Below are 27,610 nucleotides of genomic sequence, written 5' to 3' on the forward strand. Positions count from 1 at the left end.
CGCAGCAGAACACAACATCGTAAGTACCTCAACCACACAGTTTGACTACATCTTAAAGTTGCAAAACATGAAATATGTGTTAATTGCAAACAAATAAATTGAACATGACTTTACTTATTCAATACAGTGCTGATTGCGCACCATTTATGCTCCATTTCATGGAGAGCATAGTGAATGGCGTAGAACCAAGCAAGGAAGGAGGGGACAACATGAGAAAAAGACTACTAGAGAGAATAATGCAGCTGAACTGCGGAAGAAAGTGAAGCCCCAAATCCCAGATAACATATGTAGCAATTGAATTTTTGAATTTCAAAAGCAGGGATTGTAAATACTTGGGCAGTTCAACATATTTTGAAATTATGGTCAATTTAAAAGCAGTATTGGATGATGTAATGTACCTCTGTTACATTCAATTTATAACAGGTCGTTTCTAAAAAGCAGCTATTAGAATCATGCAATCAAATAATCAGGATTATTGCCACCCAATAATCTTCACAAATTTGGTCAGAAGGTGGACTTTGGGCTTTAAGTTAGTTTATGTAGGTAAACATCGTCGAATCAAAAACATGATGAAATGGTTGTTCACCAATAATCGGGTTTAGTGGGGGGTCATAATATTATTAATGGATCAAAATAATAGATAGGAAGATGGTCACATGTATCAAATTTGGGTAGTAAATTAGGTTACAACTGTTTTGGTAGGTTTCCAATTACTTGCTGGTTTAATGTTGTCCAATAATCATTTATTATTGAGGGGCAATAATCTGTCTATTGGGACCCAATAACATATACTATTGCTGAACAAGAGGTTCTGTGCAGCTCAACTTGTTATGAGTGCCCTTTTTGCCGCAACGGCCACAACGAATCAGCTTCTTTTCCACCTCTCCAACCGACTTGAACCGCTTAACCCTATGCCTCCCGGGTGGCCTCTTTGCAAGGGGAGGTAATATACAGTCAGTAGCAGATTCAGAAGAAGACATATCAACATTGGTTATCGGCCGGATAGGAAAACTGTAGCTCTTCTTGAACATATCAACATGAAAATACTTATCAATATAATCATAGACATTCTCCAAGGCAGCTTGTATTGCAGCAAGGCCGTGAGGACAAGGAAAACAATTGATCTGCCATTTAACGCATGAACATGAATGCTCAGCAATGTTGACTACATAAGAAAAGTCAGATCGAACCTCATAAACCCAGGGCTAGAATAATGGACACTGAAACGACAAGATTTCTCCATCTGCACCTTCAACCTTTCCTCCATTTTGGGAGTTAGTTCTGTCGTCCAATGTTGTGCCTCATCCCTCCTCTCACCCATCTGCTCCATTTGCTTAATTCTGGTCTGATCCAACATACAATATACCGACATCAAACGTTCAAGTCAAATCCAAGAGTTAAATGATTCTGCAATCCCATTGGCCATTATTCCATATTGGTGGCCTGTATAAAATGCACGGCACCAATGTTTGACTGGAATTTCAGCAAGAAAAGGGTCAATAATCTCGGCACCTCCAACTTCTCTAAGTTTATGCAAATTGAAACGGTATTTCTTCTCGGTGGAGGAATATGCAACCTTAAAAAAATTCTGCTTAACATCTTCTATCACGACAGAATTACCTTTACCCCTATATTTACCGGCAAGGTTAGCCACCAGTTGCTTGTAACAAAACAGGTGAGGATGTCCAGGAAATACCCTATCAAAAGCACTCAAAAGACCGGTACCCCGATCACTAATAAATGTGATGACTCTTCCTTGAGGTTCCAGTAAACTCTTCAAATGATTGAGAAAGAATGACCAATTTGCTTCTGTCTCAGAATCACAAAAACATATGGCTAGAGGGTAGAAACCTGCACATACCAGAGAACAAAAATGTCAGACTACTAGTACACAATAAACAAATTATTGGGGGGCAATAAAATAAGGAGTTACCTTGATTCCATTCCTTCTAGTTGCAGAAAGAATCTGACCCTTGTAAATGCTTTTACCAAACGTTCCATCAACATACAACACAGGTAAACATAATTGGAATCCTTCAATACAACCTCCATATGATACGAAAAGCCTATGAAAACGATTAGCGGATGGGTCAACTTCCAAGACAAAAGAAGAGCCCGGATTACTCTCCAAAACGGCTTCCTTATACCAAGATAACTTGCTGAATGAATCTGCATCAGAACCATAAATCGCTTCCGTAGCCCTTTGCTTCGCTTTCAAGGCAACCTTGTAGGTAATATCAAAACCATAAGTTGATTTGAATTTACTCATAATTTCCCTTGGCTTCAGGGAAAGATTGTAGCTAACATCAGCAGCAATGCAAGTCTTCACAACCTTGGATCCCAGAAGCTTGTGCTTTTGAGTCCTAACTACACCTTTACAAGCGTGAATATTATTCAACTCTGTTATATAAAGGCAACCACTTTGAGATGATGAAAGAGCGCGAAGACGCCAATCACAGCCTTCGGTTCCAACATTTGAACAAACCACATGAATACGGTCCAAATCGTTTCTCAAAAACACAAACTTGAAACCAACTACAATTGCATACTTCCTGAGTTTCTCACGGAGATCAGCTGCATCATGAAACTTATCCCCAACATGATCAATATAGGAACTCCACTCATTAGACAAATACGACTTGTGAACTTCAATCCTAAATGCATCCCCCAAATAATCATCCTCATCCACACCTCCCGAACGAATATCCACTGAACACGTATTGCTGCAACTTCCACCAATCTTTAAAACAGAAATCTCAACACATTCTAACTTATGTATTCTAGCACCGTAGAACAGCATCTGGAAATCACGATCGGAACAAAGAAAACATATTTCACACCCCGGTAGTGAATACTGAAGCTCAATAACATCTCTTGGCAAAAACTGGAACGTACGGAAAACGTCTTCATACAAGTCAGAAAAGCTCATACAATGATTCAGAGGAATCATATAACCTTTGCCAGAATAAATGCACCTAGCAACCAGGGGCTCAGGCAGAATCCTGAAAAGAAAATAATAGAACAAAACTATTATTGGCCCCAAATACTCACATTATTGGCTCCCAATAGAGACATTATTGCCCCCAATAATTTAAATTGAACTACCAATATACATCAGAAGGATTAACAAATTACTCTTAAACTATATAAAAGTCTCTATAGACAACAAATAGAGAAGGTTGATAACAGAAAATAGAAATTACTGCCCCCCAATACGCACATTATTGGGACCCAATACAGTAATAAAAACTACCAAAACTCATCCAAAAATGTAACAAATAGCACTTCAAAGAAAATAAAAGATCATTAAGTTACAAATCTAGAATCTGAGTAATAATTAGAACACATTACTGGCCCCCAGTAGACACATTATTGGACCCCCATAATATAGTGAAAATGACAAAACACCACAGAACCAGCTCAAAACTAAGACGAATCTCAGAGGAGAAAAACCAGAACGAAGATAACACAGATATACAGAAATAACAAGACGGCACACAAAAAAGAGCAAATAAACCAAATCGTACACAGAAAAGACCTAGAAGTTCAAATAGAGATAAACATAAAACAATAACAGATAGAAGAAGAAGCTAACCGCAATGGAGGAACAGAAAGAGGAACTCCATCTCGCTGCATGTGATAATCGCAACAGATCTTCCCACTATCAAATCGCAGGTCTTCTGACAAAAGAAATCGCAGAGCTTCTGACTCCAGAAAACGCAGGGCTACAATGAAAAACGCACAGCTCCTTCCTCTCTCCGAAAAAGTGAGAGCTTCAATCTTTCAAAACAGGCGAGCTTCACTCTCTGGAAATTAGCCGATCATCACTGAGGAAATAAAGAAGATCATCTCTCTCTCTAAAAACTGAGAGATTCTCTCCCTAAATCTCGTTACTGTTAAGAATTTGAAAGATGTCAGTTATAAAAGGGCAAAATCGGCAGCAATTCAGAGAAAAAGTAGGCCCGTTTTGAAAAGATGGGTAAATGGGGTTAAAAAGTGTAACTTGTTGATTAAGTAGTCAATCACTTAGAGTGATTGGGTAATTGGGGTTAATTAGCCCCAAAAATGGGTAAATGATCATTTCCCCTTATATTATTTCCCCTTCACGTTTTGTTAAATACAATTACTCATCGTATGTAATTTAGGTCCTTTTTTTTTTTCACTCATGAGCTACTTTCATTGGGGTAATGGCTCGAACTACTATCCCAATCACATATGATACTTGGCCTAAGGATTCACTTAAACAAATGATATGGAGTATGGTTCAGGTATGACTTTATGTTAGTAAACCTTTTTCCTCATATTTTTTTTTTGTACTTTGAATAAATTTCGATAATGAGTTGTTGCTGTTTTATTGCATATTTCTAGAAATCATTCATTGTGGATCCAAGAAGCAAGAAAGATGTCTTGAGTAGTGCAGGAAGGAAATGGAAATCATTCAAGAGCACTTTAACAACAAAATATATATTAAGGTATAAAGATCGACGGAGCCTCCTAAAGATAAAACCTGAAGAATATGAGTTCATTACTCAACCTCAGTGGGAAGCTTTTGTGAAATCTCGATTAACTCCTGAATTTTTGGTAGGCCACATCTTTTGTTTAACATTAGCTTTACAAAAATTTATGTTACTTAATGTTTTGTACTGATGAGTCATTGTTAAGAAAACTGACTGTTAAAATCTCACATCGTTTGGTTTATGGTAATAGGAAAAACATGAGGATCACTCAAATAGAGGAGCTTTGCATGAGTATGACCATCGAATGTCCAGGAAAGGTTATGCTAATTTGGAAGAGGAACTAGTAAGCACATGCTTTTGTGGAGTCATTTGTTAATATACATTTATGTGCATATGATATAATTACATGTTTTTGTAAACAGAAACAGGAATTAAGGACTGAAGAAGATATTGATAAAGCCATCTTATGGAAGAAAGGGAGTGTTGATAAAGAGGGTAACTATTTAAGTGAGACAACCAAACAACGTGCTGAGAAAATTGTGAGTTGATATTTATTAGACCTTAACCACCTTTAATCTTAGATGTACATGGTTACTTCATTTGTCATATTTTAGTATTCATTGATGTTTGTAATCTATCGTAGGATGCTTTAACGAAAGAAGTTCAAGAGGGAATTGTGTCCGATGTTGGTAGGAACGACATTTTGACACAAACTTTGGAGACGCCTAAACAATCAAGCCGTGTAAGAGGTGTTGGAGCATTTGTTACACACAAGGTATACTTCAATACATCTAGGTATAAGCCCGCAACCAAGACAGAAATGTTGGAACACCAGTTGGAATTGATGCAAAACTAGATCAACATGTTTGCTTTATTATTGGATCCTGATAAGTTGGATCCAGCTAAACTAAGCATAATGTGAGAGATGTTCAGATCTATTAATGCATCTAAAAAAGCTAGTTGCTCAGTGGACGAGGAGAAAAATGAGTCTTCTAAGGAGGAGGTATCTAGGATGGCATCCAAGAAAGAATTTGAGAAAAAAACTACTGCACAAAAGGTTCGAAAAGTGGATGATATTCCATCTCCAATTGACAGCAGTAGGGAGAGCAAGAAGGTACATAAATTTTCATAATTTATTTAGCTTTTACTGAACTAATCTTTTTGACATTTTATATATTTCTATGGAAGGCAAAACAACAATACGATGGGGAATAATTAACTCGAATGCTGCATTGGAAGATGACAATCTGATAACTTCAGCAGAGACAGCTGTTGTCAATTTTAATTTAGTACTCGCAAGTGCAACAATCAATTGTAGAATAGAGGCGCAAGCACGAGGTCATTCCCTCAAGGACTGATTGAAACAATTTTGTTACGACAAATGTGCTATACTTAAGTGAGACAAACTGATTTTTATGATGTGATTGAGTTTTAAACAGAAAATTAAAGAAAGAAAAACTGAAATTAAAGACAAGAATGAGCAATGAGATTCTTTAGAGTTTAAGAACAGATTATGAAGATGCTAAAACATTGAATCCACCACCTAATACTTCCATCCGATTCTCTAGTTGTTAACTATTGAACACCTAGATTTCATGCTAAAGATTTCCGTACATAAGCCTTATTGATCCCGGACATATGCCAAAGTTCTTCTAACCTATGAATTTCAACTTATTGATCCTGTATAGAACTCAAGTAGCCAAACTATAATTTACTCCACTTAATGATCAGGTTCAAGCAAACATGTTCAACTCCATTAAGCACAAAAGAACTAGGAAATCATGCAAACAAGAATATCGACTATGATCAAGCACTTGTATTCTCAATTCACGACTCGTTAATCACAAAATTGAATTATCTTTTGGCACCCTAGAAAACATCTACTCATTGATCAAGCATCATGTTCTCTAACCAAATAACTCATAAACAAAACCTAGGTCTTATTGATCCCGAGCAAAGATTTTGAATAAAAGTTCTATTGAAACGGTGATTAAGAGTTTAACATAGAAATCTAGAAATTCAATAGCAAACCAACTAAATAAATAGAATAGTCATACTAGGGGCTTCATCTCAGCCCTAGCTTAGAAGTTTAGCAATCCATAACTATGAAAACCATGACTAGAATCAAAGAAAACATGAAACAAACAATGGAAGAATTGAGGAACTCGGGTCCAGCGATGGTGAGAGCTTCTCTTCTCCTTATTCTCTGCGGAATATGCTGCCTCTTGTGTCTCTAGACGTTCTAGGTTTTCTGCCTTGTACGTTCCTCCCCAATCCCTACTTGACTTGGGCTTCTTAGGTCTTCTAGTCCAACTTGGAATATCTTTCTTCTCTCCAAAGAAACACAGGGTTATTAAAGTCAATGCAAGAAATTACTCCAAATATGTCAAACACGTTCAGCCTTGTTCCATTCAAGTGCTAAGAACAACGGACTTGGGCCTCACAAGTCAGATTCCGAAAATCCGTCAGAATCTGCCTTCCCGAACTAGGTTCACTTAAACCATCATAACTTCCTCCACAAGAACGCGAATCCACTTCCGTAAAATTCCTCAGAAAGCTAACATCCGTATCTTTCCAATGGTATAAGGCTCGCCTGCTAATTCCTTGTGAGAAGGTACAGTTTAATCCGCGAACTTGACGCACAGTAGAGACAATTCTGGACGATCAGGATAGCAAGCATCCTTTCAATCCCGCGTTTGACTTTAAGCTCCCAATCTTTCTTTTCTCCAATTTAACCTACAAAACACAAACACAAAGTAAATGACTCAAAAATGATAAGAACTAAGCCTAGAATCCTACATTTAAGGGTATAAAAATATATGAAATTATGAACCTATCAAATACCCCCAAACTTAGATTTTGCTAGTCCTCGAGCAAACAAGAAAAGAAAAATAAATATGACTCAAGCACGGACCTAATGTCTTCCAAACATCTCAGAGAACTTATATTGCCCACAAGTATGGTCAGTCAAGATTCAAGCAATCACAATATCAAATTCACAACTTCACTTAAAAGCTAATCTATTTTGATGACCATCATGCTCAAAATTTAGTGCAAGGACAATCAAACCAATGCGACAAAAGAAACCCAACTTCCTCATGTTTCAAACAAGTGTCAACTCAATTTCTCACAAGGATGCACTCAATTTCTTTTCACTCACGATTTTCTGACTATGGTATAAGCTTCCATCTTCACTCAAATTATATGTGAGACGAATGATGTATAAAGGCAAACAAATAGCTCACATATGAAAACAAGAAAGAAAAGCTTTTTCTGAAAGGGAAAATCTCACAAACAGTATCTGACCTATCGACCACTAATAACTTTCGTACCTCAAGTTCAAAAAATATCAGATTGGTACCTGAACTTCTGACCCCGACCCAATATCAGTACCTGGGAACAGTAAAATCGTTAACAGGGTTAATTTTTGAAGGGTAAATCTGTCATTTCACTATTCATCATCTCCAAAACTCTCCCCTCTCTCTGCAATACCAGATTTCTTCTTCTTCTTCTTCATACCTCATCACCACTATCAACCAACCTTTCACTTCTTCAATAGCCACCGTCCCATCCACCACCAACTCCTCTCACCTCTCACCTTTCACCTCTCCTTTGGTCGATTTGGGTTTGTGTGTGTGAGGTATGAAGAAGATAATGAAAAATCTGGGTTTGCACAGAGAGAGGGGAGAGTTTTGGAGATGATGAACAGTGAAATGACAGATTTACCCTTCAAAAATTAACTCCATTAACGATTTTACTGTTCCCAGATACTGATATTGGGTCGGGGTCAGAAGTTCAGGTACCAATCTGATATTTTTTGAACTTGAGGTACGAAAGTTATTAGTGGCTTGAAGTTCAGGTACTGTTTGTGAGTTTTTCCCTTTCTGAAAATATTTTTTTTAGTTATGATCTCATTAAAGGAATGCCAAAACTCAGATGAAAGGCCAGTGACACCATATGCTCACCCCTCTGCACAAGTCTCCACAAATCGAATGCATAACTTCAAAGATCAAAGAGGTCTTTATTTAGGGTTGTAATGGGGCTATGGGTGTAAGTTTCAAGAAAGAAAGGATAGAGAAATCACAAAGACCCTAAGAACTTTAGTGGAGCACTAAGATGATAATGTAGAGAGATAAGAACTTCAATGAATTTCCTCAAGGCAATAAAACTCGAAACACATGAAGCAAGACATTTTTCGTAAGGCCGGATGTCATCTTTTTGGGTCTTTGTTTCATTCTAATCACCACAATACAATAAAACAACTTATCGAATCCAAGGAAATTCTTCTATTTTTTTCGCACGTTTGATTTTTTCTTTCTCGGGAATATTTTTTTTTTTTTCAATAGCCAACAATATTTTTTCTTCTTCCTTGGATCGACATTTACAATAACACTCCCCCATACTTGCTTACAAAAATACCTTGAACTATAATGAATCTTTAAGAATTTGTGCTCCACTAACTCCTTAGAATAGGGTAAATATATAACTATACTAGGTTAACGGGTAAGGAATTTGTGGTTGACAAAAGAAAAGGCCTAATGTAGGCTCAAGGGGGTTTCTCTAGGGGGTTGCACAACTTGTGTGCATAAATGGACACAGGCTTTATTTGGCTATGGTGGGTAATCCTAGTGTCTTTATCCTTTCCCATCCATCATGCAATTCAACCATACGCTTCAAGAGGCTTTGGGGTAAGTTCTAGCATTTGTCCTTGTATAAAATATGCACGCCAAATCCGAGTCTCAACCAAGATGAATAAAAGATGAGACCATGCAAAATTCACGTCAAGAAAATAGGATGATCTATTCTAATTCACTCAGAAAAGAAAAGCACATATATAGGCTCAAATTCTCACAAGGGTTAAAATCAAGATTAACTCATCCTAGCATGCATCAATCAAATTTCAATCATAACACCAATCTAACCATCAATGCAAGACAAGCTGAGCACAATGGTCATAAAAATCTATTAACAATTACTTAAAATCATGAATCAATACATGCTTGCTATCATCTTAAGACCATAATATTATCCGTTAGAAATTCATGCTCATCATAGTATTTGAAAGAACCCTAAGACTTAGACTAACCAACAAAACTAAAAACCCAATGAAAAACACAAATTTTTTATTTATTATTATCTTCTTTCTTTTTTTTTTCTTTTTTTTTTTAGAATAAGGTAAAACAAAACACCGAACACGGACCTAAAATAAAATAAAAATATGAAATCCCACCCCCAAACTTAAATTGAGCATTGTCCGCAATGTGAAGAACAAATCAGCACCAGGATTGAAGTGCAGACTGCAATCCCCGAATATAAAACAGCAGTACAGCAATAACAGTAAGGGGACAGAACACGACCAAAACAACTAATGGATGAAAAAGAACTACTAAAAGAGAAGAAAAGAGTTAGGAAACGTCCCTGGTATGAAGGTAGCAGATGTGAACACGATTAGAAGCCTCTTTCTTCCAAGAATCATTGGGTTGCCTCCCAACAAGCGCTAAGTTTTATGTCTTCAGCCAGACCAAGTTTAAGCTCATTCATGTGGAGGATCAGTGAAGGAAACATGATGCTCATTGGTGTCAAAAGATGTCTCCAAGTAAGGTTTGAGACGTTGACCATTCACTTTGAATATAGAGTTGTTCCTCAAATTCTTAATTTCAATTGCTCCATGGGGAAACACCTTTGTGACCAGAAAAGGACCCATCCACCGAGATTTCAACTTCCCTGGAAAGAGTCTCAGTCGAGAGTTATATAGCAGCACCTTTTGGTTTGGTTCGAATGTCTTTTGACGAATGACTTTATCATGAAACCTCTTGGTGCGCTCCTTGTAAATTTTTGCATTCTCATAAGACTCATTACGAATTTCCTCCATCTCATTCAGCTGCAATGCTCTCTGTTCACCGGCTGCATTCATGTCAAAATTGTAGTGCTTGATTGCCCAATATGCTCGGTGCTCCAACTCCACCGGAAGATGACAAGCCTTCCCAAAAACTAAGCGATATGGCGACATGCCAATTGGAGTTTTATAGGCTGTCCTATACGCCCATAGAGCATCATTCAAACGTTGAGACCAATCTTTTCTATCCGGGCGAACTGTTTTCTCCAAAATATTTTTAATTTCCCGGTTGGAAATCTCAACTTGACCACTAGTTTGAGGGTGGTAAGGTGTAGCCACTTTGTGAGTGATGGAATACTTCTTCATAAGTGATGCGAATGGCTTGTTGCAAAAGTGTAGTCCTCCATCGCTTATAATGGCTCTAGGAGTGCCAAAACGAGCAAAAATATTGTCTTTGAGAAAGGAGAGTACCACCTTGTGATCATTAGTCTTGCAAGCAATTGCTTCAACCCACTTTGATACATAATCCACTGCCACCAATATGTAGAGATTGCCAAAAGATTGAGGGAAAGGTCCCATGAAGTCTATTCCCCAAACATCAAATAATTCAACCACCAAAATATTACTCAAAGGCATCATGTCACGTTTAGAGATATTACCCATTCGTTGGCAGCGATCACATGAAGAACAAAATTCAAAAGAATCCTTGAATAATGTTGTCAATAAAAGCCACTTTGAAGAACTTTAGCTGCTGTTTTCTTGGCTCCAAAATGCCCGCCACAAGCAAAACTATGGCAGAAACGAAGAATGCTTTGAAACTCACTTTCTGGTACACATCTTCTAACCAATTGATCTGGGCAATATTTGAATAAATATGGTTCATCCCAAATATAATGCTTCGCTTTAGAAAGAAATTTCTCCCTCTCTTGCTTGCTCCAATGATCTGGAATTTTTTTAGTAACAATAAAGTTCACAATATGAGCAAACCAAGGAGGAGAATCACGTACCATAAACAATTGTTCATCAGGGAAATTTTCATTCAAAGGAAGGCAGTCCACTTCATCATCTTCATGCACCAATCTACTCAAGTGGTCTGCAACTACATTCTCACTTCCTTTTTTATCTTTTATCTCCAAATCAAATTCTTGAAGTAAGAGAACCCAACGGATTAGCCGAGGCTTGGCATCTTTCTTGGCAAGTAAATATTTAAGGGCAGCATGATCAGTGTAGACAATTACTTTGGAACCAATCAAATAAGACCTGAACTTGTCTAGAGCAAACACAACCGCAAGCAACTCTTTCTCAGTGGTAGAATAGTTAAGCTGAGCATCATTTAGAGTCTTTGAAGCATAATAAATAGCATGAGGAAGCCTCTCTATACGCTGCCCCAAAACTGCACCCACCGCATAATCCGATGCATCACACATTAATTCAAACGGTAAGTTCCAATCCGGAGGCTTTATGATAGGAGCTGAAGTTAGGAGGGCCTTGAGCTTGTTAAACGCCTCTAGACATGCTTCATTAAACACAAATTCTGCATCTTTTGCTAATAAATTGCTCAAGGGTCCTGCAATTTTGCTAAAATCCTTCATGAAACGCCGATAAAATCCAGCGTGGCCAAGGAAAGAACGCACTCCCTTTACTGTTGTTGGTGGAGGAAGATTGGTAATTAAATCCACTTTTGCCTTGTCAACTTCAATGCCTTTGCTTGAAACAATATGTCCCAACACAATACCTTGCTTGACCATAAAATGGCACTTCTCCCAATTGAGCACAAGATTGGTTTCTTGACATCTTTTGAGCACTAGAGCTAAATGAAGCAAACAATCATCAAAAGAAGAACCAAAAACAGAGAAGTCGTCCATAAATACCTCAATAAATCGCTCCACCATGTCGGAGAAAATACTCATCATACACCGTTGGAAGGTAGACGTACGGTGCATTACACAATCCAAAAGGCATTCTCCGGTAAGCGAAAATACCAAAAGGGCAAGTAAATGTAGTCTTTTCTTGGTCCTCTGGTGCAATAGGAATTTGATTATATCCTAAATAGCCATCAAGGAAACAATAATAACTATGACCCGCCAATCGCTCGAGCATTTGATCAATGAAAGGTAATGGAAAGTGGTCTTTGCGTGTGGCACTGTTGAGCTTTCGGTAATCAATACACACTCTCCAACCCGTAGTCATTCTTGTAGGCACTAATTCATCTTTTTCATTCTTCACAACGGTTATTCCCGACTTCTTAGGCACCACTTGAACTGGGCTAACCCATTGGCTATCTGAAATTGGATATATAACTCCAACATCGAGGAGCTTCAAAATTTCAGCACGCACAACTTCTTTCATTGGTGGATTCAAACGCCTTTGTGCATCACGTGTTGGCTTCATATTGTCTTCAAGATGGATTCGGTGCATACACATTGTAGGACTTATACCTTTAATATCTGCAATTGTCCATCCAATCGCTGTTTTGTGAGCTTGAAGAACTTGCAACAACTTCTTTTCATCTTCTTCACAAAGGTCCGAAGCAATAATCACTGGAAGTGTCTCACTTTCACCCCAAAATACATATTTCAAGTGTGATGGCAGTGGCTTGAGCTCTAACTTTGGTGCTTGCTGAATGGAAGGCACAACTTTACTTGTGGACAGAGGTAAAGACTCAAATTGGTTCCACTTTCTTGATTCAAAAACCGGTGCAGCATTAAGAAGCTTCTCTAACTCATCAACCTCTTTCTTGGCATCAAAATCCATTCCAGATTGTGTCAAGCATACTTCAAGGGGATCTTGAGATGAATTCAAAACAAAAGATTCATGAGTAATAGGAGAAATAGAATCAACCATAAAGCATTTACCATCATCAGAGAGATGTCGACCCGCTTCAAAAATCTTGTACTCCACTGACATGTCACCAACTGTCATAGATAGAAGTCCATCTTTTACTTTAATTATGGTATCAACAGTAGCCATAAATGCACGACCCAAAATGATTGGTACATCCTCACTTGAATAAGCATCTGGTTCAGTTTCAAGAATGACAAAATCTGCAAGCAATATGAACTTATCAACCTTCACTAACACATCTTCAACAATTCCCTTTGGCCTCTTGACTGATCGGTCTGCAAATTGCAAGGTGATTGATGTTGGTTGCAGGTCACCAAGCTTTAATTTCAAATATAGAGAGTGCGGCATCAGGTTAACGCTGGCACCCAAGTCCATCAAAGCACGCTCAAAATAATGGTCACCAATTGTGCAAGGGATTGTAAAGCTTCCTGGATCCTTCAACTTTGGAGGGAGTCTTCTTTGAATTACGGCACTGACCTCTTCTGACAACAACACCTTCTCATGATCTTCAAATTTTCTCTTATTAGTGCATAACTCCTTCAAAAACTTCTCATAAGCTGGGATTTGTTTAATGGCATCAAGCAAAGGAATATTAATTTGCACCTTGCGAAATAGTTCCATAATCTCGGTCAAGTGCCTATCTTTCTTTGGCTTCTGAAGCAACTGTGGATATGGAGGTTGAGGAACAAATTGAGACTCTGCAGTAGGCCTTAAAGTCATTTCTGGGGTGCTAGAAGTCGCTGGGTTTGAATCAGTTCGTTTTCGGGATTGCTGTTGCAGCTTCAATCCTCCTGCAGAATCCTTCTCTGCTGATTCATTAATTTCTGGGACAGCAACAGACTCATCAATCCCCTGTTCAAATTCTTCTTTTTGCTCGACTTCTTCTTTATCTCTTGGACTACGAACTTTAATATCAACTTCTTTTCCACTCCTCAACGTGATCACAGCTTTCATAGGCTCATGTTTCTCAAATTGACCCCTTGGATTAGCAAGAGTTTGGCTAGGTAAACACCCTTGTTCTCTCTCATTCAAGGCAGTGGCAATCTGACCAACTTGAACTTCTAGCTTAGAAATAGCTTGAGATTGAACTTGCTGCTCTTTCTTGGTCTCTTGAATAGCTTGAAGCATCTGAGCATTGGCCTTTTGAAATTCCATCTGATTTTGTGCAAGTTGCTGCATGGTTTCTTCAAGAGATGGTTTCTTTTGTTCAATTGGCCCTTGATAATTTTGCATGGGAGGATTCCTTGGCATCTGCACTTGATTATTATTGCTATAAGAGAAATTTGGATGTTGCCTCCAACCTGGATTATAAGTATTTGAAAAAGGATCATTCACAGGCCTTCTATAATTATTCACCATGTTGACTTGCTCATCTTGGAAGAAATTTTCGGGACAAGCCTCTGTGGTATGTGCAATACTTGAACACAAAGCACATGTCTCCCTTGCAGCCTTATTTAACAGAGGAGTAAGGCTCTTCATTTGTCTTGCCAAGGCTGCAACTTGCTCTTCCAACTTAGTGTTTGCACTAACCTCATATAGTCCTCCTCTTTTGGGCACTGATGTGTAAGGATCATATTGCTGCGAATTTTCACATATAGTCTCAAAAGCTTGAATTGCCTCTTCTTCTGTCTTTCCCATCAAGCTTCCACCAACTGTAGCATCCACCATACTTCTACTTTGGGAGTTCAACCCTCTGTAGAAAAATTGAGCCTTTTGGGGTTTAGAAAATCCATGGTGAGGACACTTCAAGAACAAATCCTTATAACGCTCCCAACTCTCATAAAAAGGTTCTCCCTCAGGTTGGGAGAAGACAAAAATTTCTGCTTGGAGAGCATTGGTTTTCTTAGCTGGGAAGAATTTCAACAAGAACTTTTTAACCAAATCATCCCAAGTATTGATGGAACCAGGGGGAAGAGAGCTTAGCCACTTTCTTGCTTTGTCTTTCAATGAAAAAGGAAAAAGCCTTAAACGGATCTGCTCATCTGATATCTCATACCGAAAAGTTCCACATATGTCTTTGAATTACTCCACATGGAGATAAGGATCTTCATTTTTCTTCCCATAAAAGTTAGGCAAGCTCTGGATTGTTGCTGGTCTAATCTCAAAACGCACTCCTGTAGGAATGGGAGCTACAACAATACAAGATGATGTTGTGAGTGCAGTAGGAGCCGTGAACTCCTTCAATGCTTTTGTTTCATTTTCTGCCATTGGAACCGCAACTTGTAATTGAGTTCTTGCTTGCCTTAAAAGTCTTCTACGAGTTCGTTCAATCTCCGGATCGTATACAATGAGATCTAAAGTCTGGTCTTGCATAAACAAAATTCAAACCTACAAGAAAACAAACAAAAAAAATAAGTAAAAGAAAAGAAAAAAACTATACAAAAATTAAGTATGGCACAACTGACAAATCAAATTGAATTAAATCAGTCCCCGGCAATGGCGCCAAAAACTTGTTGTCAATTTTAATTTAGTACTCGCAAGTGCACGAATCAATTGTAGAATAGAGGTGCAAGCACGAGGTCATTCCCTCAAGGACTGATTGAAACAATTTTGTTACGACAAATGTGCTATACTTAAGTGAGACAAACTGATTTTTATGATGTGATTGAGTTTTAAACAGAAAATTAAAGAAAGAAAAACTGAAATTAAAGACAAGAATGAGCAATGAGATTCTTTAGAGTTTAAGAACAGATTATGAAGATGCTAAAGCATTGAATCCACCACCTAATACTTCCATCCGATTCTCTAGTTGTTAACTATTGAACACCTAGATTTCATGCTAAAGATTTCCGTACATAAGCCTTATTGATCCCGGACATATGCCAAAGTTCTTCTAACCTATGAATTCCAACTTATTGATCCTGTATAGAACTCAAGTAGCCAAACTATAATTTACTCCACTTAATGATCAGGTTCAAGCAAACATGTTCAACTCCATTAAGCACAAAAGAACTAGGAAATCATGCAAACAAGAATATCGACTATGATCAAGCACTTGTATTCTCAATTCACGACTCGTTAATCACAAAATTGAATTATCTTTTGGCACCCTAGAAAACATCTACTCATTGATCAAGCATCATGTTCTCTAACCAAATAACTCATAAACAAAACCTAGGTCTTATTGATCCCGAGCAAAGATTTTGAATAAAAGTTCTATTGAAACGGTGATTAAGAGTTTAACATAGAAATCTAGAAATTCAATAGCAAACCAACTAAATAAATAGAATAGTCATACTAGGGGCTTCATCTCAGCCCTAGCTTAGAAGTTTAGCAATCCATAACTATGAAAACCATGACTAGAATCAAAGAAAACATGAAACAAACAATGGAAGAATTGAGGAACTCGGGTCCAGCGATGGTGAGAGCTTCTCTTCTCCTTATTCTCTGCGGAATATGCTGCCTCTTGTGTCTCTAGACGTTCTAGGTTTTCTGCCTTGTACGTTCCTCCCCAATCCCTACTTGACTTGGGCTTCTTAGGTCTTCTAGTTTAACTTGGAATAGCTTTCTTCTCTCCAAAGAAACGCAGGGTTATTAAAGTCAATGCAAGAAATTACTCCAAATATGTCAAACACGTTCAGCCTTGTTCCATTCAAGTGCTAAGAACAACGGACTTGGGCCTCACAAGTCAGATTCCGAAAATCCGTCAGAATCTGCCTTCCCGAACTAGGTTCACTTAAACCATCATAACTTCCTCCACAAGAACGCGAATCCACTTCCGTAAAATTCCTCAGAAAGCTAACATCCGTATCTTTCCAATGGTATAAGGCTCGCCTGCTAATTCCTTGTGAGAAGGTACAGTTTAATCCGCGAACTTGACGCACAGTAGAGACAATTCTGGATGATCAGGATAGCAAGCATCCTTTCAATCCCGCGTTTGACTTTAAGCTCCAAATCTTTCTTTTCTCCAATTTAACCTACAAAACACAAACACAAAGTAAATGACTCAAAAATGATAAGAACTAAGCCTAGAATCCTACATTTAAGGGTATAAAAATATATGAAATTATGAACCTATCAACAGCATACATTCCTATTGAAAAGAATACAAAGACAACAAAATTTGGAAAAAAGGTACGTGCCCTTTGTGACTTGTGCATTCTTATACTTGTATTATTAATTTTAGTTATCTTAGGTCTAGTATGTTACATGTGGCATCCACTTATAATACATATAAGCTTATGATTTGAATTCATTTATTTTAAGGAAACAAAATGCAAGCTAGCAGTAGACACCAAAGAGAATATTGTTGCAATGGGAACGGTAAAAATGTTGGATGGGCCAATACATGGAGTGCCCCTAGGAGCAGAAAATGTACGTATCTCAGTTGAAGTGCCTATCAAGGAAGATGCTTATCTCCTAATCCCAAATTTGTTAGGTGACATATTTACAGTAAAGCAAGCTATAGGTACTCATGCTGCTTGGCCCCGAAATCTTGTTTTAATGTCACATGAAGAGGTATATAGTAAGCCTTGCTATTATTTCCATCACTAGAAGTTAAATATAGTATTTGCATGTTATTTTAATTCTCATTTAGAACTCAAGGAGCACTTTGAAGTCTTTGAGCAAAAAACCAATCACACAAGCAACATACAAGATGCCTGTGTCTGTGCATCTTCTACAGCATTTGGCAAGAATAATGGACAAATCTACAGCAGTGATGGTCCCAATGGAGGATGGTGTGTTTGACAATGACCACAATACATTCATAAACAGTAACAACATCATCCAATTTTGTTTGATGCAGCCAATATCCACTATTTGCATTTCTATCTACATGAGGTTAGAAATTTTTACATGTTTAATGAATAATTCGCATGTGCCCTTTTGATTTGAGAAAACTATACTGGTCTTTTTTTATTTTATGTAGACACCTATGGTTGTTGTTGAAACTAAAGGATGAAGATCACTTGTATGCATTTAAGGATCCTGGATGCATCTCTAATGAAGCTGGAAAGATTGAGGCTAGATCATGTGCACTATCACTTAGATTAGAGTCTGCCCAAGTAGATCAGTTAATTCTTGTTCCTTATAATACAGGGTATGTTTATTGTTGTATGACATTTCATGGTTATTTTTCTTTGGAGATGCATGCACCATAAAGTAGAGATTTACTTTATTTTTTAATGCAGGAATCATTGGTTATTGGCTGCCATTAACCCTTTTACTGCGTTGGTGTATTACTTCGACCCATTGAGTAACATTAGCATCAATACAGGGATGAAGAAAATCGTAGAGCTGTAATGATTATATCCTCTAATTTTCATTTCGAACATTGAATAAAATGACATGTAGTGTTTTCTAATTTATAGTTTGCTAAGCTATTTATGGTCTGAAATTGGATTGATGTTGTTTCTTTAATGATCAGATCATTAGCTTACTGAGCTCTTCATGATGCAGTGCTATTAAGATGTTTATGCTCAAAAGGAAAGAAAGAATCGTAAAACAGTTCATTGGGAGGTGATGAAGGTACATTTCTACTTTTTAGTTTTTCATTGATCCGATGGGATTCTTCATTTCTTATTTGTGTTCTTTTGATGTTTTTGAAACTGAAACAGAGCATATGAGTTCTGAATTAGTATTTTATATTATAAATGTTAGTTCACTAAGCAAGCCTTCATTTTTTTTTAATCAAACAATGGTTTATACAATTTTGAACAATGCATGCAGAGAAATTTTTGAGTGCTCCCATCACTCCACATGGCATATGTGACGGACCACTCTAATTGGTCCACGTTATTATTGATTGTATTTTCTTTTTCTGTTGGAACTCGAAACCTAACGCCGTCAACCAAGAACTTTGGAATTATGAACAAGAGCTGAAAGTTCTTCCATTTTGACTATATGCAAAGCTGGAATTTTCAACTTTGCCAGAGAAATTGGGAGATTCAAAAAAGCTTGAGCAATTATACAAAGCTGGATTGTTCTTGAATTTCTCCTTCCCAAAATTAAGCTTCATCCATTGATCTGATCTCATATAATTCTTTTCGAAAAACATTTAATCTCATACAGTTCGAGCTTATTGCTTGGCTGTAGTTTGAATATTGGATGTATTCCACTGGGATTATTCAATGGGAATTTCATAACGCCCAAAAGCCCAGTTCTCTCCCACCTTTTGTTGGATGTTCCCAATTCATTTTTGTTTTTTCAATTCGATTCCTCCTAACATAAGCCAGAGAAGCAAGTCTGCCATTCTCTTCACTCTCTCAATTGAAAGGACAAGGTTCTTGGTATTCATCCATTTTAAAAGGGCCAAATCCCAATTATCTTCCACCTAGCCTGCATGGATCATTCCCAATTGGATCTCAGTTCGAAACTTTATTCGTTCTTTTCATTTGTTTTGTTTTTTTTTTTTTTTTTGAAGTAATCTTTCCATTTGCTTTTTGAATAGAGATAACGTTGTAGTGAATGTTTTAACAGAGAAAAAATAAAAAATGACGTGAACCAATCAGAGTGGTCCGTCACATATGCCACGTGGAGTGACAGGAGCACTAAAAAATTTCTCATGCAAGTGGAAGACCAATGAAGTCATGAAGGTACTTTTTATTCCCTACATGGCAATCCTTTGTGATGAAATCGCATAAAAAAAAATGTTTGTATATATGCTGCATACACAATGCAGCTAGTTGTGTTGATATATGTTATTTTAAGTTTATAATTAATGCTCAATAATAAGAATACATTAGATGGATTACTTACTTGGAATAGATGATAGTGATGAATCCATTAGGCAAAAAACTTGTTAGAACTCGTAGCTTCTCCTCTGATCAATAGACTGAATGCAATCACTCTATGAGACAGTGAATCTGAATTGCTTGTTGTAATTGATAGAGCAGAGCTTAAGTCCCTAGCTTATATATATAGATTAGGAACCTCCCATAAAGTATTCCTAATCCTAATCCAACAATGTAAAGAGCTTCCTGACTCATGTCCTATAGGAAAAGTTTATTAATCCTTAATACAATAGGTCTGCAATCCTGAACATTTATGATTCCTATATGTTCTAGGCACTTAAACATAACTTACCATATTCTCTCGATTACTTGTTCAACAAAAGTATGACAAGTTATTGAACCAAAGAATTAACAAAGACAAGTCCTAATAATTCTTACAATATAATGTAACCTAACTTTTAAACAATTTCGAATCACTTTTTTTTGGGTAAAAAGAGGTCATCCCGATATTGTATTTCAGCAAGCAGTACCAACACGACACACCCCAAGGGGCCGTCAGAAAGAGCCGTATTACAGAGTACCCTAAAAACCTATTCTAGAAGCAGAATAAGAACCCAACATACCCCAAGTACACCCACCTTTTAAAGATTAAGCACCTTTATTCTAACAAAGATCTAGCAACTCCGAAGCAAACATAAAAAATTCAACGAAGCAGCTGATCTTTGCGACCTAAAAATAAATCAAATAGAAACAAATGAAGTAGGTGAGTCCTCGCCCACTCCCCCTCCAACTGAAACCGTGGCCACAATAGGACTAGCCTCCTCAACTTGCACCCCTACCACCTCAATGATATTGGCATCTGCAGTCTCAGAAGCCTGACTATGAGTCTTCCATTTTTTCGGACGTTTGGGTTTCACATCAAGAGTCAAATCCCGAGCTAGCTTGGACTTATTCTTATTGCCCTTCGGTCTTCCCATCTTCTTCTTCTTGGGAGATATCAAAAGATGACCATGCTTATGGTTCAGAGCCAAAGTTAATCCATCCTCAATTGAGAGTCCCGGTTCTGGAAGAGCCAAGAATCGCTTCCCGGTTCGAGCAGATTCATTCAATGCCTTCCGTTTCTTCCCAGACAGAGAAGCCAACTCCTGAATAGGCACATCCTCATCCATAATAACAGGTGAGGGAGCGACAACCACAGGCATTTCCATCTTCTTCATAACATCCATAACAGGAGGGGAGGAAAAAGTACTCACCCAATTCTTCAGTAATGCATTATCTAGCCCCGCTATACCTTTCGCCACTAAGCTGGGATTTCCCACACCCTTAGAGTGCAGCGATGTCTGTCCTTCCACCGAAGCCATGTCGATCAGTTTAGCACCACAATCTTCCTTAGAACCAATAATCATGGCATTGCTCCCAGTCCCGATAGCCCCTGCACTAGACAACGACACCACACCCTTGGGCATCGAAGCACCAGAACCCCGGGACGAGGTAGGGGAAAAAATAGAGAGATCCACCAATGCCGCCGCCGGCGGCTGAAGCATGAACTCTTCTCGTTCCTTCACCAGAAGCTGATCGCAACCCGTTGCATCATGATCAAAGAGCCCACAATCTCTGTAGAATCCCTTCACCTTTTCAAACACTAGATCGAGTTCAGGTTCAACCGTGGGAGCAAAGGTAAAGACCCTCCAAACCCTAACCCTGCGCCTCACATCAAACACAAGCCTAATCCTCTGTTCTTCCTCCTTTCGGCTAAGGACCGTTTGGTCAAACTTTATGACCCGCCCAATGGAGGATCCAATCAACGCCAAGGCCACCTTATTGCGCAGAGCCGGAGGTAATCCCTTGACAGCCACCCAGGTCTCCAAAGTTTGAAGGGGAACAGCCTCCACAGCACCGAAACCATCATACTCCCCCACAATCAACATGGTATTCCTATAGAACCAAGGTCCACCATGCAGGATCCGGTTTCTTTCCGCCTCCTGAGAAAACTGGAATACATAACGATTGCCAACATCGCGAATGGTAAGCCCATTCTTAATCCTCCAAATAATAGGAATAGAACCCTTGAACCCTGGAAATTTTGCTTTCGGACCAAGCAAGCGCCCCACCATATACCAGTGATCATCGTGAAGAGCAGCTGCTCCCGCCGATCCTAGATCAACCCGAGCGGAATCAGCCAACTGGAACGCTGCAGCTAAACTAGCAATGGCATCTGCCATGGGTCTGGAGATGAGATTTGGGAAATTTTGTCTAAGTAAGATCCTCGAGAAACCCTAGCACAGAGCGGCTAGGTCAATTGCGTATGAGAGATTTAAATCTATAGATTTAAGTGCGGGATATATTGCTTGAATTTTTCGAATCACTTAATTTCACGTATCTTTCATTTCATATGGGCATAACTTAATTATTTTTGTTAATCAAACCATAACACACTACAACTAGCTTTCTGCCTCGCAGCAGCATGCGGGATTCATTCCTAGTAATCACTAAACCTAGTTTGAGAAGTAGCATTATCGAGCCAATATTTTTTAAGAATAAAAAAAGTGAGAATTGTGATTTATCCCAACATTTATTAAGTAATCAGTAATATTCTTTATTTTTCATAAAACAAAAAGAAAATTATTATTTGCAAGCACAGACTTGGATTCTCCGCACTGTTTTTAGAATCCGTGTGAAATATTTGGGGAGATCCACCTCCATCTCATCTCGCTAATTAGATTTATCCTAAAGAAAGAGGTTCTGCGTAAACGTACAAAAAAGTATAAGGTCGAAATTAAAGATTTGTCTTCATGAGTTGTATATGTCATCTAAACGTACAGCTGGAGCTAGCAGTGACCACCATCCCTGTACGTTAATTTTCTTCCTCACAAGTTTCTATCACTAATAATTCACCCAACTAATCTGCACGCCACCAATCAATGGATCACGTACTCACAAGTCACAACACAACCCTAAATTTCAACATCGTCAAATTTTACCGCCCAACATTTCCAATCATCCTTTCTTCTCCTAGCCTTCTTTGTTTACTTATTCTGGTTTTTAGGACGTAGGAGAGAGATCGAGAATCAAGCAATTGCAAGCTTCAGAGCTAAACCTAACGGTGGACGTACTAGAGACGACGACGATGATGGAGAGTTCGTCGTCCATAACTCCTTTGCTTTTCCGCAACCTTATAACCTCCCTCTTCCTTTTGGCAGAGAATTCCATTTGCAGCTTGGCCCAAAAACACAAAGCCCTAGAACTCATACGCTGCGTTTTCGTCTCTTCCTTCCTCTTTTTCCTGCGTTTGCTTCTTTCTTTAAACCCTAGGTCGACCAACAATAATGAATCCCCCTATTCCATCTTGTACGACTATAAAGACAAGCCTCCCAAGAAGGGTATTGGCGGAAGAAATCACAAGTATATGCCCGCAGCTATCAGCGGAGACGACGACGGCAGCGGCAGCGACACGGCTATAGCTCGAGCACTTTCGCAGCTACTGTCGATCGTCAATAATATCCCGGTAAGCTCCCGCAAGTACCAAGGAGTTCGATCTTTAGCGGAGAACGTCATCTATGACAACCAGAGAGAGGGAGTGGAGGCTTTGCGTCAAGTGAATCGCACGGTTCTGTCGGCAGCGTTTTCGAGGACTTTAAGCCAGCTTGAAGCAGCCGCAACTCTCGAACAGCAGCAGGACGGCGGGGGCGGCGGCGATGGTGATATTGATGGTTTGGATTCTGGTCATCATCATTGGATAGTACGGGCCGTTCGGTCCGTTGCGGGCGTGGTGTGGACGAAGGGGGTTAGCAGCGGCGGCTCGAGGAGCTCGGCGGAGAAGCTAGCGGCGGAGCTGCTCTGGTTGGCTGAGACGATGGCGGCTTGTGGCTTTGCTAAAGAGTCTGTGAGGAGATGGGCGTCAGCCTCTAGTTTGGCTCGCCTCTCTCTTTCAGCCGAGCCGCGCCTGCAGGCCTCCTTAGTCAAGATTACAGGTAAATTCCTCTTTTTGATTTTTCTTTATTCCAGTCCTCTTCGTTGTAATTCTTTTTCTTTTCAATTACAACATTACACAGTGATATAAATGGAGTTTGCATATGCCTTATAATGAATTGCTTGGCTGATTATAAATCTGTTAGGGGATTGTTTTTTGACTTTGTCAAGGGGAACCCAAAGGCTTCCTAGGCCCAAGATAAACCCCTTCGGCGTATGTGAAATGCTTCAACTGTGCATTGCAGCACAGTGCCTGGCCACTTTGACAGCTTCGGGGTTCGAACCTAGGTTGGGGAGCACACCCAACTAGGCAAGAACCACTAGGCCACTTGCAGTGGTTGTTTAATGATTGTTTAGCAGTCTCAGAGTTCTCAAACAAACAAGATTTTTCATTATATATAGTACGATCCTCTCCCACTCATCCTTTAGCGTAGAAAGTTGCATTCTTTATAGCAATACAAGATTGGAAAAGGAGCTCCAACGATTCCAATATAACTATTAATTCCAAATTTCCAATACATCGATGATAGCAAAGTTGGCATCTAGTGGGAAGTTTATGCACTAGAATATGCCAGTCCTAAGGATTTATCCTTGTTTATTGCCAAACAAAGAAAAGGATTTATATATCCTTTTGTTTGTCTTTGACCGGTAGGTTTTCTTTTTCCTTGTTTGTACGTTTCTGCCTTATACAAGATTTTCGTATCTCTGTTCTAATTCTGTCATTGTTAAGATGATTGAGTGATTAGATTAAGTCTCATCAAGTGCAGTAACATGATGGTATAAGCAATAGAGATCACAGACTGCGCCATCTTCATTTGACTTTTTGATCTGTAATTGAAGAGGATTTGTTTTCTATTTTGGCCACTGAGGCGAGATTGAATTATTGAATTGTTGAAAGTGAAAACTTTCGTAGACTAAAGTAGAGATATTTCAGTACATACAACAGTTGATTAGCCGCAAATCTATGACTCACTATTGATTGATTACGTGCATGCAGCATTGTTGTTGAAGTATGCCAAAGATATGGGAGTGGATGAAGATGATGATAATGAGAGCACGAAAGAGCAGCAAGAAAGAAAACAAGCAAAGATGCAAATGCAGATGATGGTGTTGTGGATTCCATTGCTGTGCACAGCCAGCAATGGCACTGATGTGCCTGTTTTGAGCATCAGCGAAAGGGCTGAGCTGGAGAGAGTACTGGAAGAGACCATAGAGAAGCTGGCAGAAGAAGATCAAGAGCGAGTTCTATCCTTGTGGCTCCACCAATTCACATATTGCTCCTCTTCTGATTGGCCCAATTTACATGCTTCGTATGCTCGCTGGTGTAATGCTTCGCGCAAGCACTTGCTAATTCACAATTCACTTCTCGCAAGTCAGTTGTATAAGCGAGCTTTGAAATAGTATCTCCTATATTTAGTCTTTACATTCACATTGTTAATCGTATAAACGAGCTTTGAAGTAAACAGGTTCAAGACTTCAAGGTATTAAATCTAAACTCTAAGGAACTAAACTCTATAAGTACATAATTACTCCGGTACATGTATACACATCAAATGACTAATTTATTCCACAGGTAACATGAAGAGGATATAGAAGTTGGACAGGTGCCCTTACAAAGGGTCAACTGAAGCACAAAGAATGTACGTAGGTGACCAATTAGGAAGTAAAATGCATTATAAATAAGTGAGAAAGACTTCTTGTTCAGATTACACCTAAAATACTGACATTAATATTAATCTAGGGTCACTTCTCCATCTAAGCAACGAATATAAGAAAACAAAAAACAAAAAAACACTAGCAGGCCGGAAAGAAGATTGCCACAATGGTAATACCCTGTTGATGATGATGAAAGAGAAGATGAGCGCTTACTGAGTAGATATATGTTTGAAAACAAGTTCGTTGGACCTCCTGATCTGACATGAACCAATAATCCTCACCGCTTCCTTGTCTACATCTTTCAGGATGTCCTGAGAGATGATTGGCACAAATTATACCAATGTGATCGATCAACTTTAGGATCTAGTATTGAACTGCAGAGGCAGACAGATCCAACTTCCAAGAGAGTAGTATCTTACGACCTGCAGGGCAGGAGTTGAATCTACTTTCCAGCACATGTAGCAAAATCTGCCTTTTAATTAGCATCATATATGAAAGATTTGTTAGATCAAATATGGACTTAACACATATCATCATAAAGTAATTGATGATTAGCTAAATGTCAAACCTAGTTTAACATGCATACAAACTATAAATCAATACTAGTAGCTTAATGAAGCAGTGTATCAATTCATTAAGGATAGTAATCCATTGCTTAGTCTACAAGAAAGGCTACAAGATGTGATACATTAAGAATCTAACAAGGAAACCTAATCCGATAAGGAATGCTTTAATGAGAAGCTTCTTGAGGGTTAAGTCACCTATATATATATGGATGAATTGGTCCATGTTGCCACCGACGTTAATTGCATAAGTTCTGTCCATTGAGAAGCAAGTTGGTAAGTAACAGAAGACCATATTCAGTGATCGAGTTTAGCAGCTGCATAAGATGGAATCCATGCCAGTGATTGCTGAAGGTAAGCCTTGATCCTTTTATGATTATTGTCGATTTGATGTGCATATGTTGTGAGCATGTATATATGGTTTTACAATTGGTATCAGAGCATAGGCTCACAAATATGAATTTAGTTTTGCTTGGTAAGAAAATCGTTTTAGGGTTTTGCAAAACAAACATAAAAAAAAAAATAAAAAAAAAAGGGTTTTTGCTTTACGGGTCAAGTAACTGATCAGGTAACTGACCAAGTAACTGATCAAGTACCTGATCAAGGTAAGTTACTTACTTTAGGCCCAGTCACAGCACGCGGAGCATCCAAGCCCAGACCCGACCAAAACCATCAAGAACAAGTGACCGTTGTATCACAACGGTTAGTTTTGATCAAGAACGAGGTCTGGGATTGGATTCGGAAACGCGCGAGATGTTTTTATCTTGAGAAGGGATTCAAAACCCCAACTGCTGTGAATCAAGAAGCCAATAGAGTCGATTGTTGCATCTGGTTATCTAATTCACGCTTCCGCTGAGATTTTTTGCAGCAAATTGGGGAAAAAGCAAAATCAGGTTTTTCTGTGAAAATTGTTTTCGATTCATAGCATAATTGTTTTTTGATTGTGCTCAAGAACCCTAGTAGCATTCCCAGTGTGCGTTAGGCTAGAGAGTAGATGGTGACCAGATGAAATTTACAATTTCTTGATTGTTCTGTGGTTTCTTGGAATCGAAACAATTTAGATTGTGCTTGAATATGCATGATGAATTGATTGCTTATATGGTATTGTATCTGTGATTGTGTAAAATTGTATGAAGGACAAAAATCTCCCAGAAATTGTTTACACATTATTAAAGTTGACAGATACAAGAGCTTAATTTTCTTACAAGGATGAATCTGGATAGAATGTAAAGTAAAAGAGCTCATATGTTTTGTGGTTTTCTGTTGGCAATAGTGATTATGCTGCACAAAGCATCTTTCATTGATGTTGGCAGAAAACACTGATCAGGTACCTGACCAAGTAACTGATCAAGTAACTGTACCTGATCGAGTAACAAAACTAAAATTGTGTTTTGTGTTTTAAAATTATGCTTCAATTTTATCTTCCAAAGAAGTGGTCAAGTGTGGTTTTAGAATACAAAACAGTAGTATGCATGCTTGATGAAAATAAATCCGGATACTTAGAAATTTTTCTTCTGTCTAAAGATGTGGATAAATTTCTTTGGATAACTTGTTTTCATTGAACATGGCATATTGATAAAGAACTACAGGATATTAGGCTTCTGCTCAAAA

The 27,610-nt window shown here is 38.4% G+C and overlaps 3 protein-coding genes and 1 non-coding gene across 4 annotated transcripts; 3 read left to right on the forward strand and 1 right to left on the reverse strand.

Moving 5' to 3' along the window:
* Positions 1-791: 791 nt before the first annotated feature.
* On the reverse strand, positions 792-3,636 carry LOC133737407 (uncharacterized). Its single transcript, XM_062164964.1, has 5 exons — positions 3,596-3,636; positions 1,972-3,002; positions 1,475-1,851; positions 1,250-1,345; positions 792-1,124 (listed from the first exon to the last, which is right to left on the reverse strand). Exons 1-5 carry the CDS (start codon positions 3,634-3,636, stop codon positions 792-794), a joined length of 1,878 nt encoding a protein of 625 aa, XP_062020948.1.
* An 11,227-nt stretch (positions 3,637-14,863) lies between these two features.
* LOC133741635 (small nucleolar RNA R71) lies at positions 14,864-14,970 on the forward strand. Its single transcript, XR_009862068.1, has one exon. It is a non-coding gene; the product is annotated as a small nucleolar RNA R71 (small nucleolar RNA).
* Positions 14,971-17,406: 2,436 nt separating this feature from the next.
* On the forward strand, positions 17,407-18,381 carry LOC133737408 (uncharacterized). Its single transcript, XM_062164965.1, has 4 exons — positions 17,407-17,595; positions 17,675-17,919; positions 18,008-18,178; positions 18,270-18,381. The coding sequence occupies exons 1-4, from the start codon at positions 17,407-17,409 to the stop codon at positions 18,379-18,381; spliced, it is 717 nt and encodes a 238-aa protein (XP_062020949.1).
* Positions 18,382-22,712: 4,331 nt separating this feature from the next.
* Positions 22,713-25,350, forward strand: LOC133739571 (uncharacterized). The gene is made up of 2 exons (XM_062167352.1): positions 22,713-23,782; positions 24,778-25,350. The coding sequence occupies exons 1-2, from the start codon at positions 22,939-22,941 to the stop codon at positions 25,179-25,181; spliced, it is 1,248 nt and encodes a 415-aa protein (XP_062023336.1). The 5' UTR covers positions 22,713-22,938; the 3' UTR covers positions 25,182-25,350.
* The last annotated feature ends 2,260 nt before the right edge of the window (positions 25,351-27,610 follow it).

The sequence above is a fragment of the Rosa rugosa genome, chromosome 3 (assembly GCF_958449725.1).
Source record: "Rosa rugosa chromosome 3, drRosRugo1.1, whole genome shotgun sequence".
In the NCBI taxonomy this organism is placed as follows: Eukaryota; Viridiplantae; Streptophyta; class Magnoliopsida; order Rosales; family Rosaceae; genus Rosa; species Rosa rugosa.

Bases quoted from the DNA above. Each gene is read 5' to 3' on its own strand.
- LOC133737408 (XM_062164965.1), top strand. From the start codon at position 17,407: ATGTTGGATGGGCCAATACATGGAGTGCCCCTAGGAGCAGAAAATGTA. The intron at 17,596-17,674 runs GTATATAGTAAG...ATTCTCATTTAG, and splicing joins TTTTAATGTCACATGAAGAG to AACTCAAGGAGCACTTTGAA. The intron at 18,179-18,269 runs GTATGTTTATTG...TTTTTAATGCAG, and splicing joins CTTGTTCCTTATAATACAGG to GAATCATTGGTTATTGGCTG.
- LOC133737407 (XM_062164964.1), bottom strand. From the start codon at position 3,636: ATGCAGCGAGATGGAGTTCCTCTTTCTGTTCCTCCATTGCG. The intron at 1,852-1,971 runs GTCAGATTCTTT...TGGTATGTGCAG, and splicing joins TGGTAAAAGCATTTACAAGG to GTTTCTACCCTCTAGCCATA. The intron at 1,346-1,474 runs GTCAAACATTGG...ATGTTGGATCAG, and splicing joins CTTTTCTTGCTGAAATTCCA to ACCAGAATTAAGCAAATGGA.
- LOC133739571 (XM_062167352.1), top strand. From the start codon at position 22,939: ATGATGGAGAGTTCGTCGTCCATAACTCCTTTGCTTTTCCGCAACCTT. The intron at 23,783-24,777 runs GTAAATTCCTCT...ACGTGCATGCAG, and splicing joins CTCCTTAGTCAAGATTACAG to CATTGTTGTTGAAGTATGCC.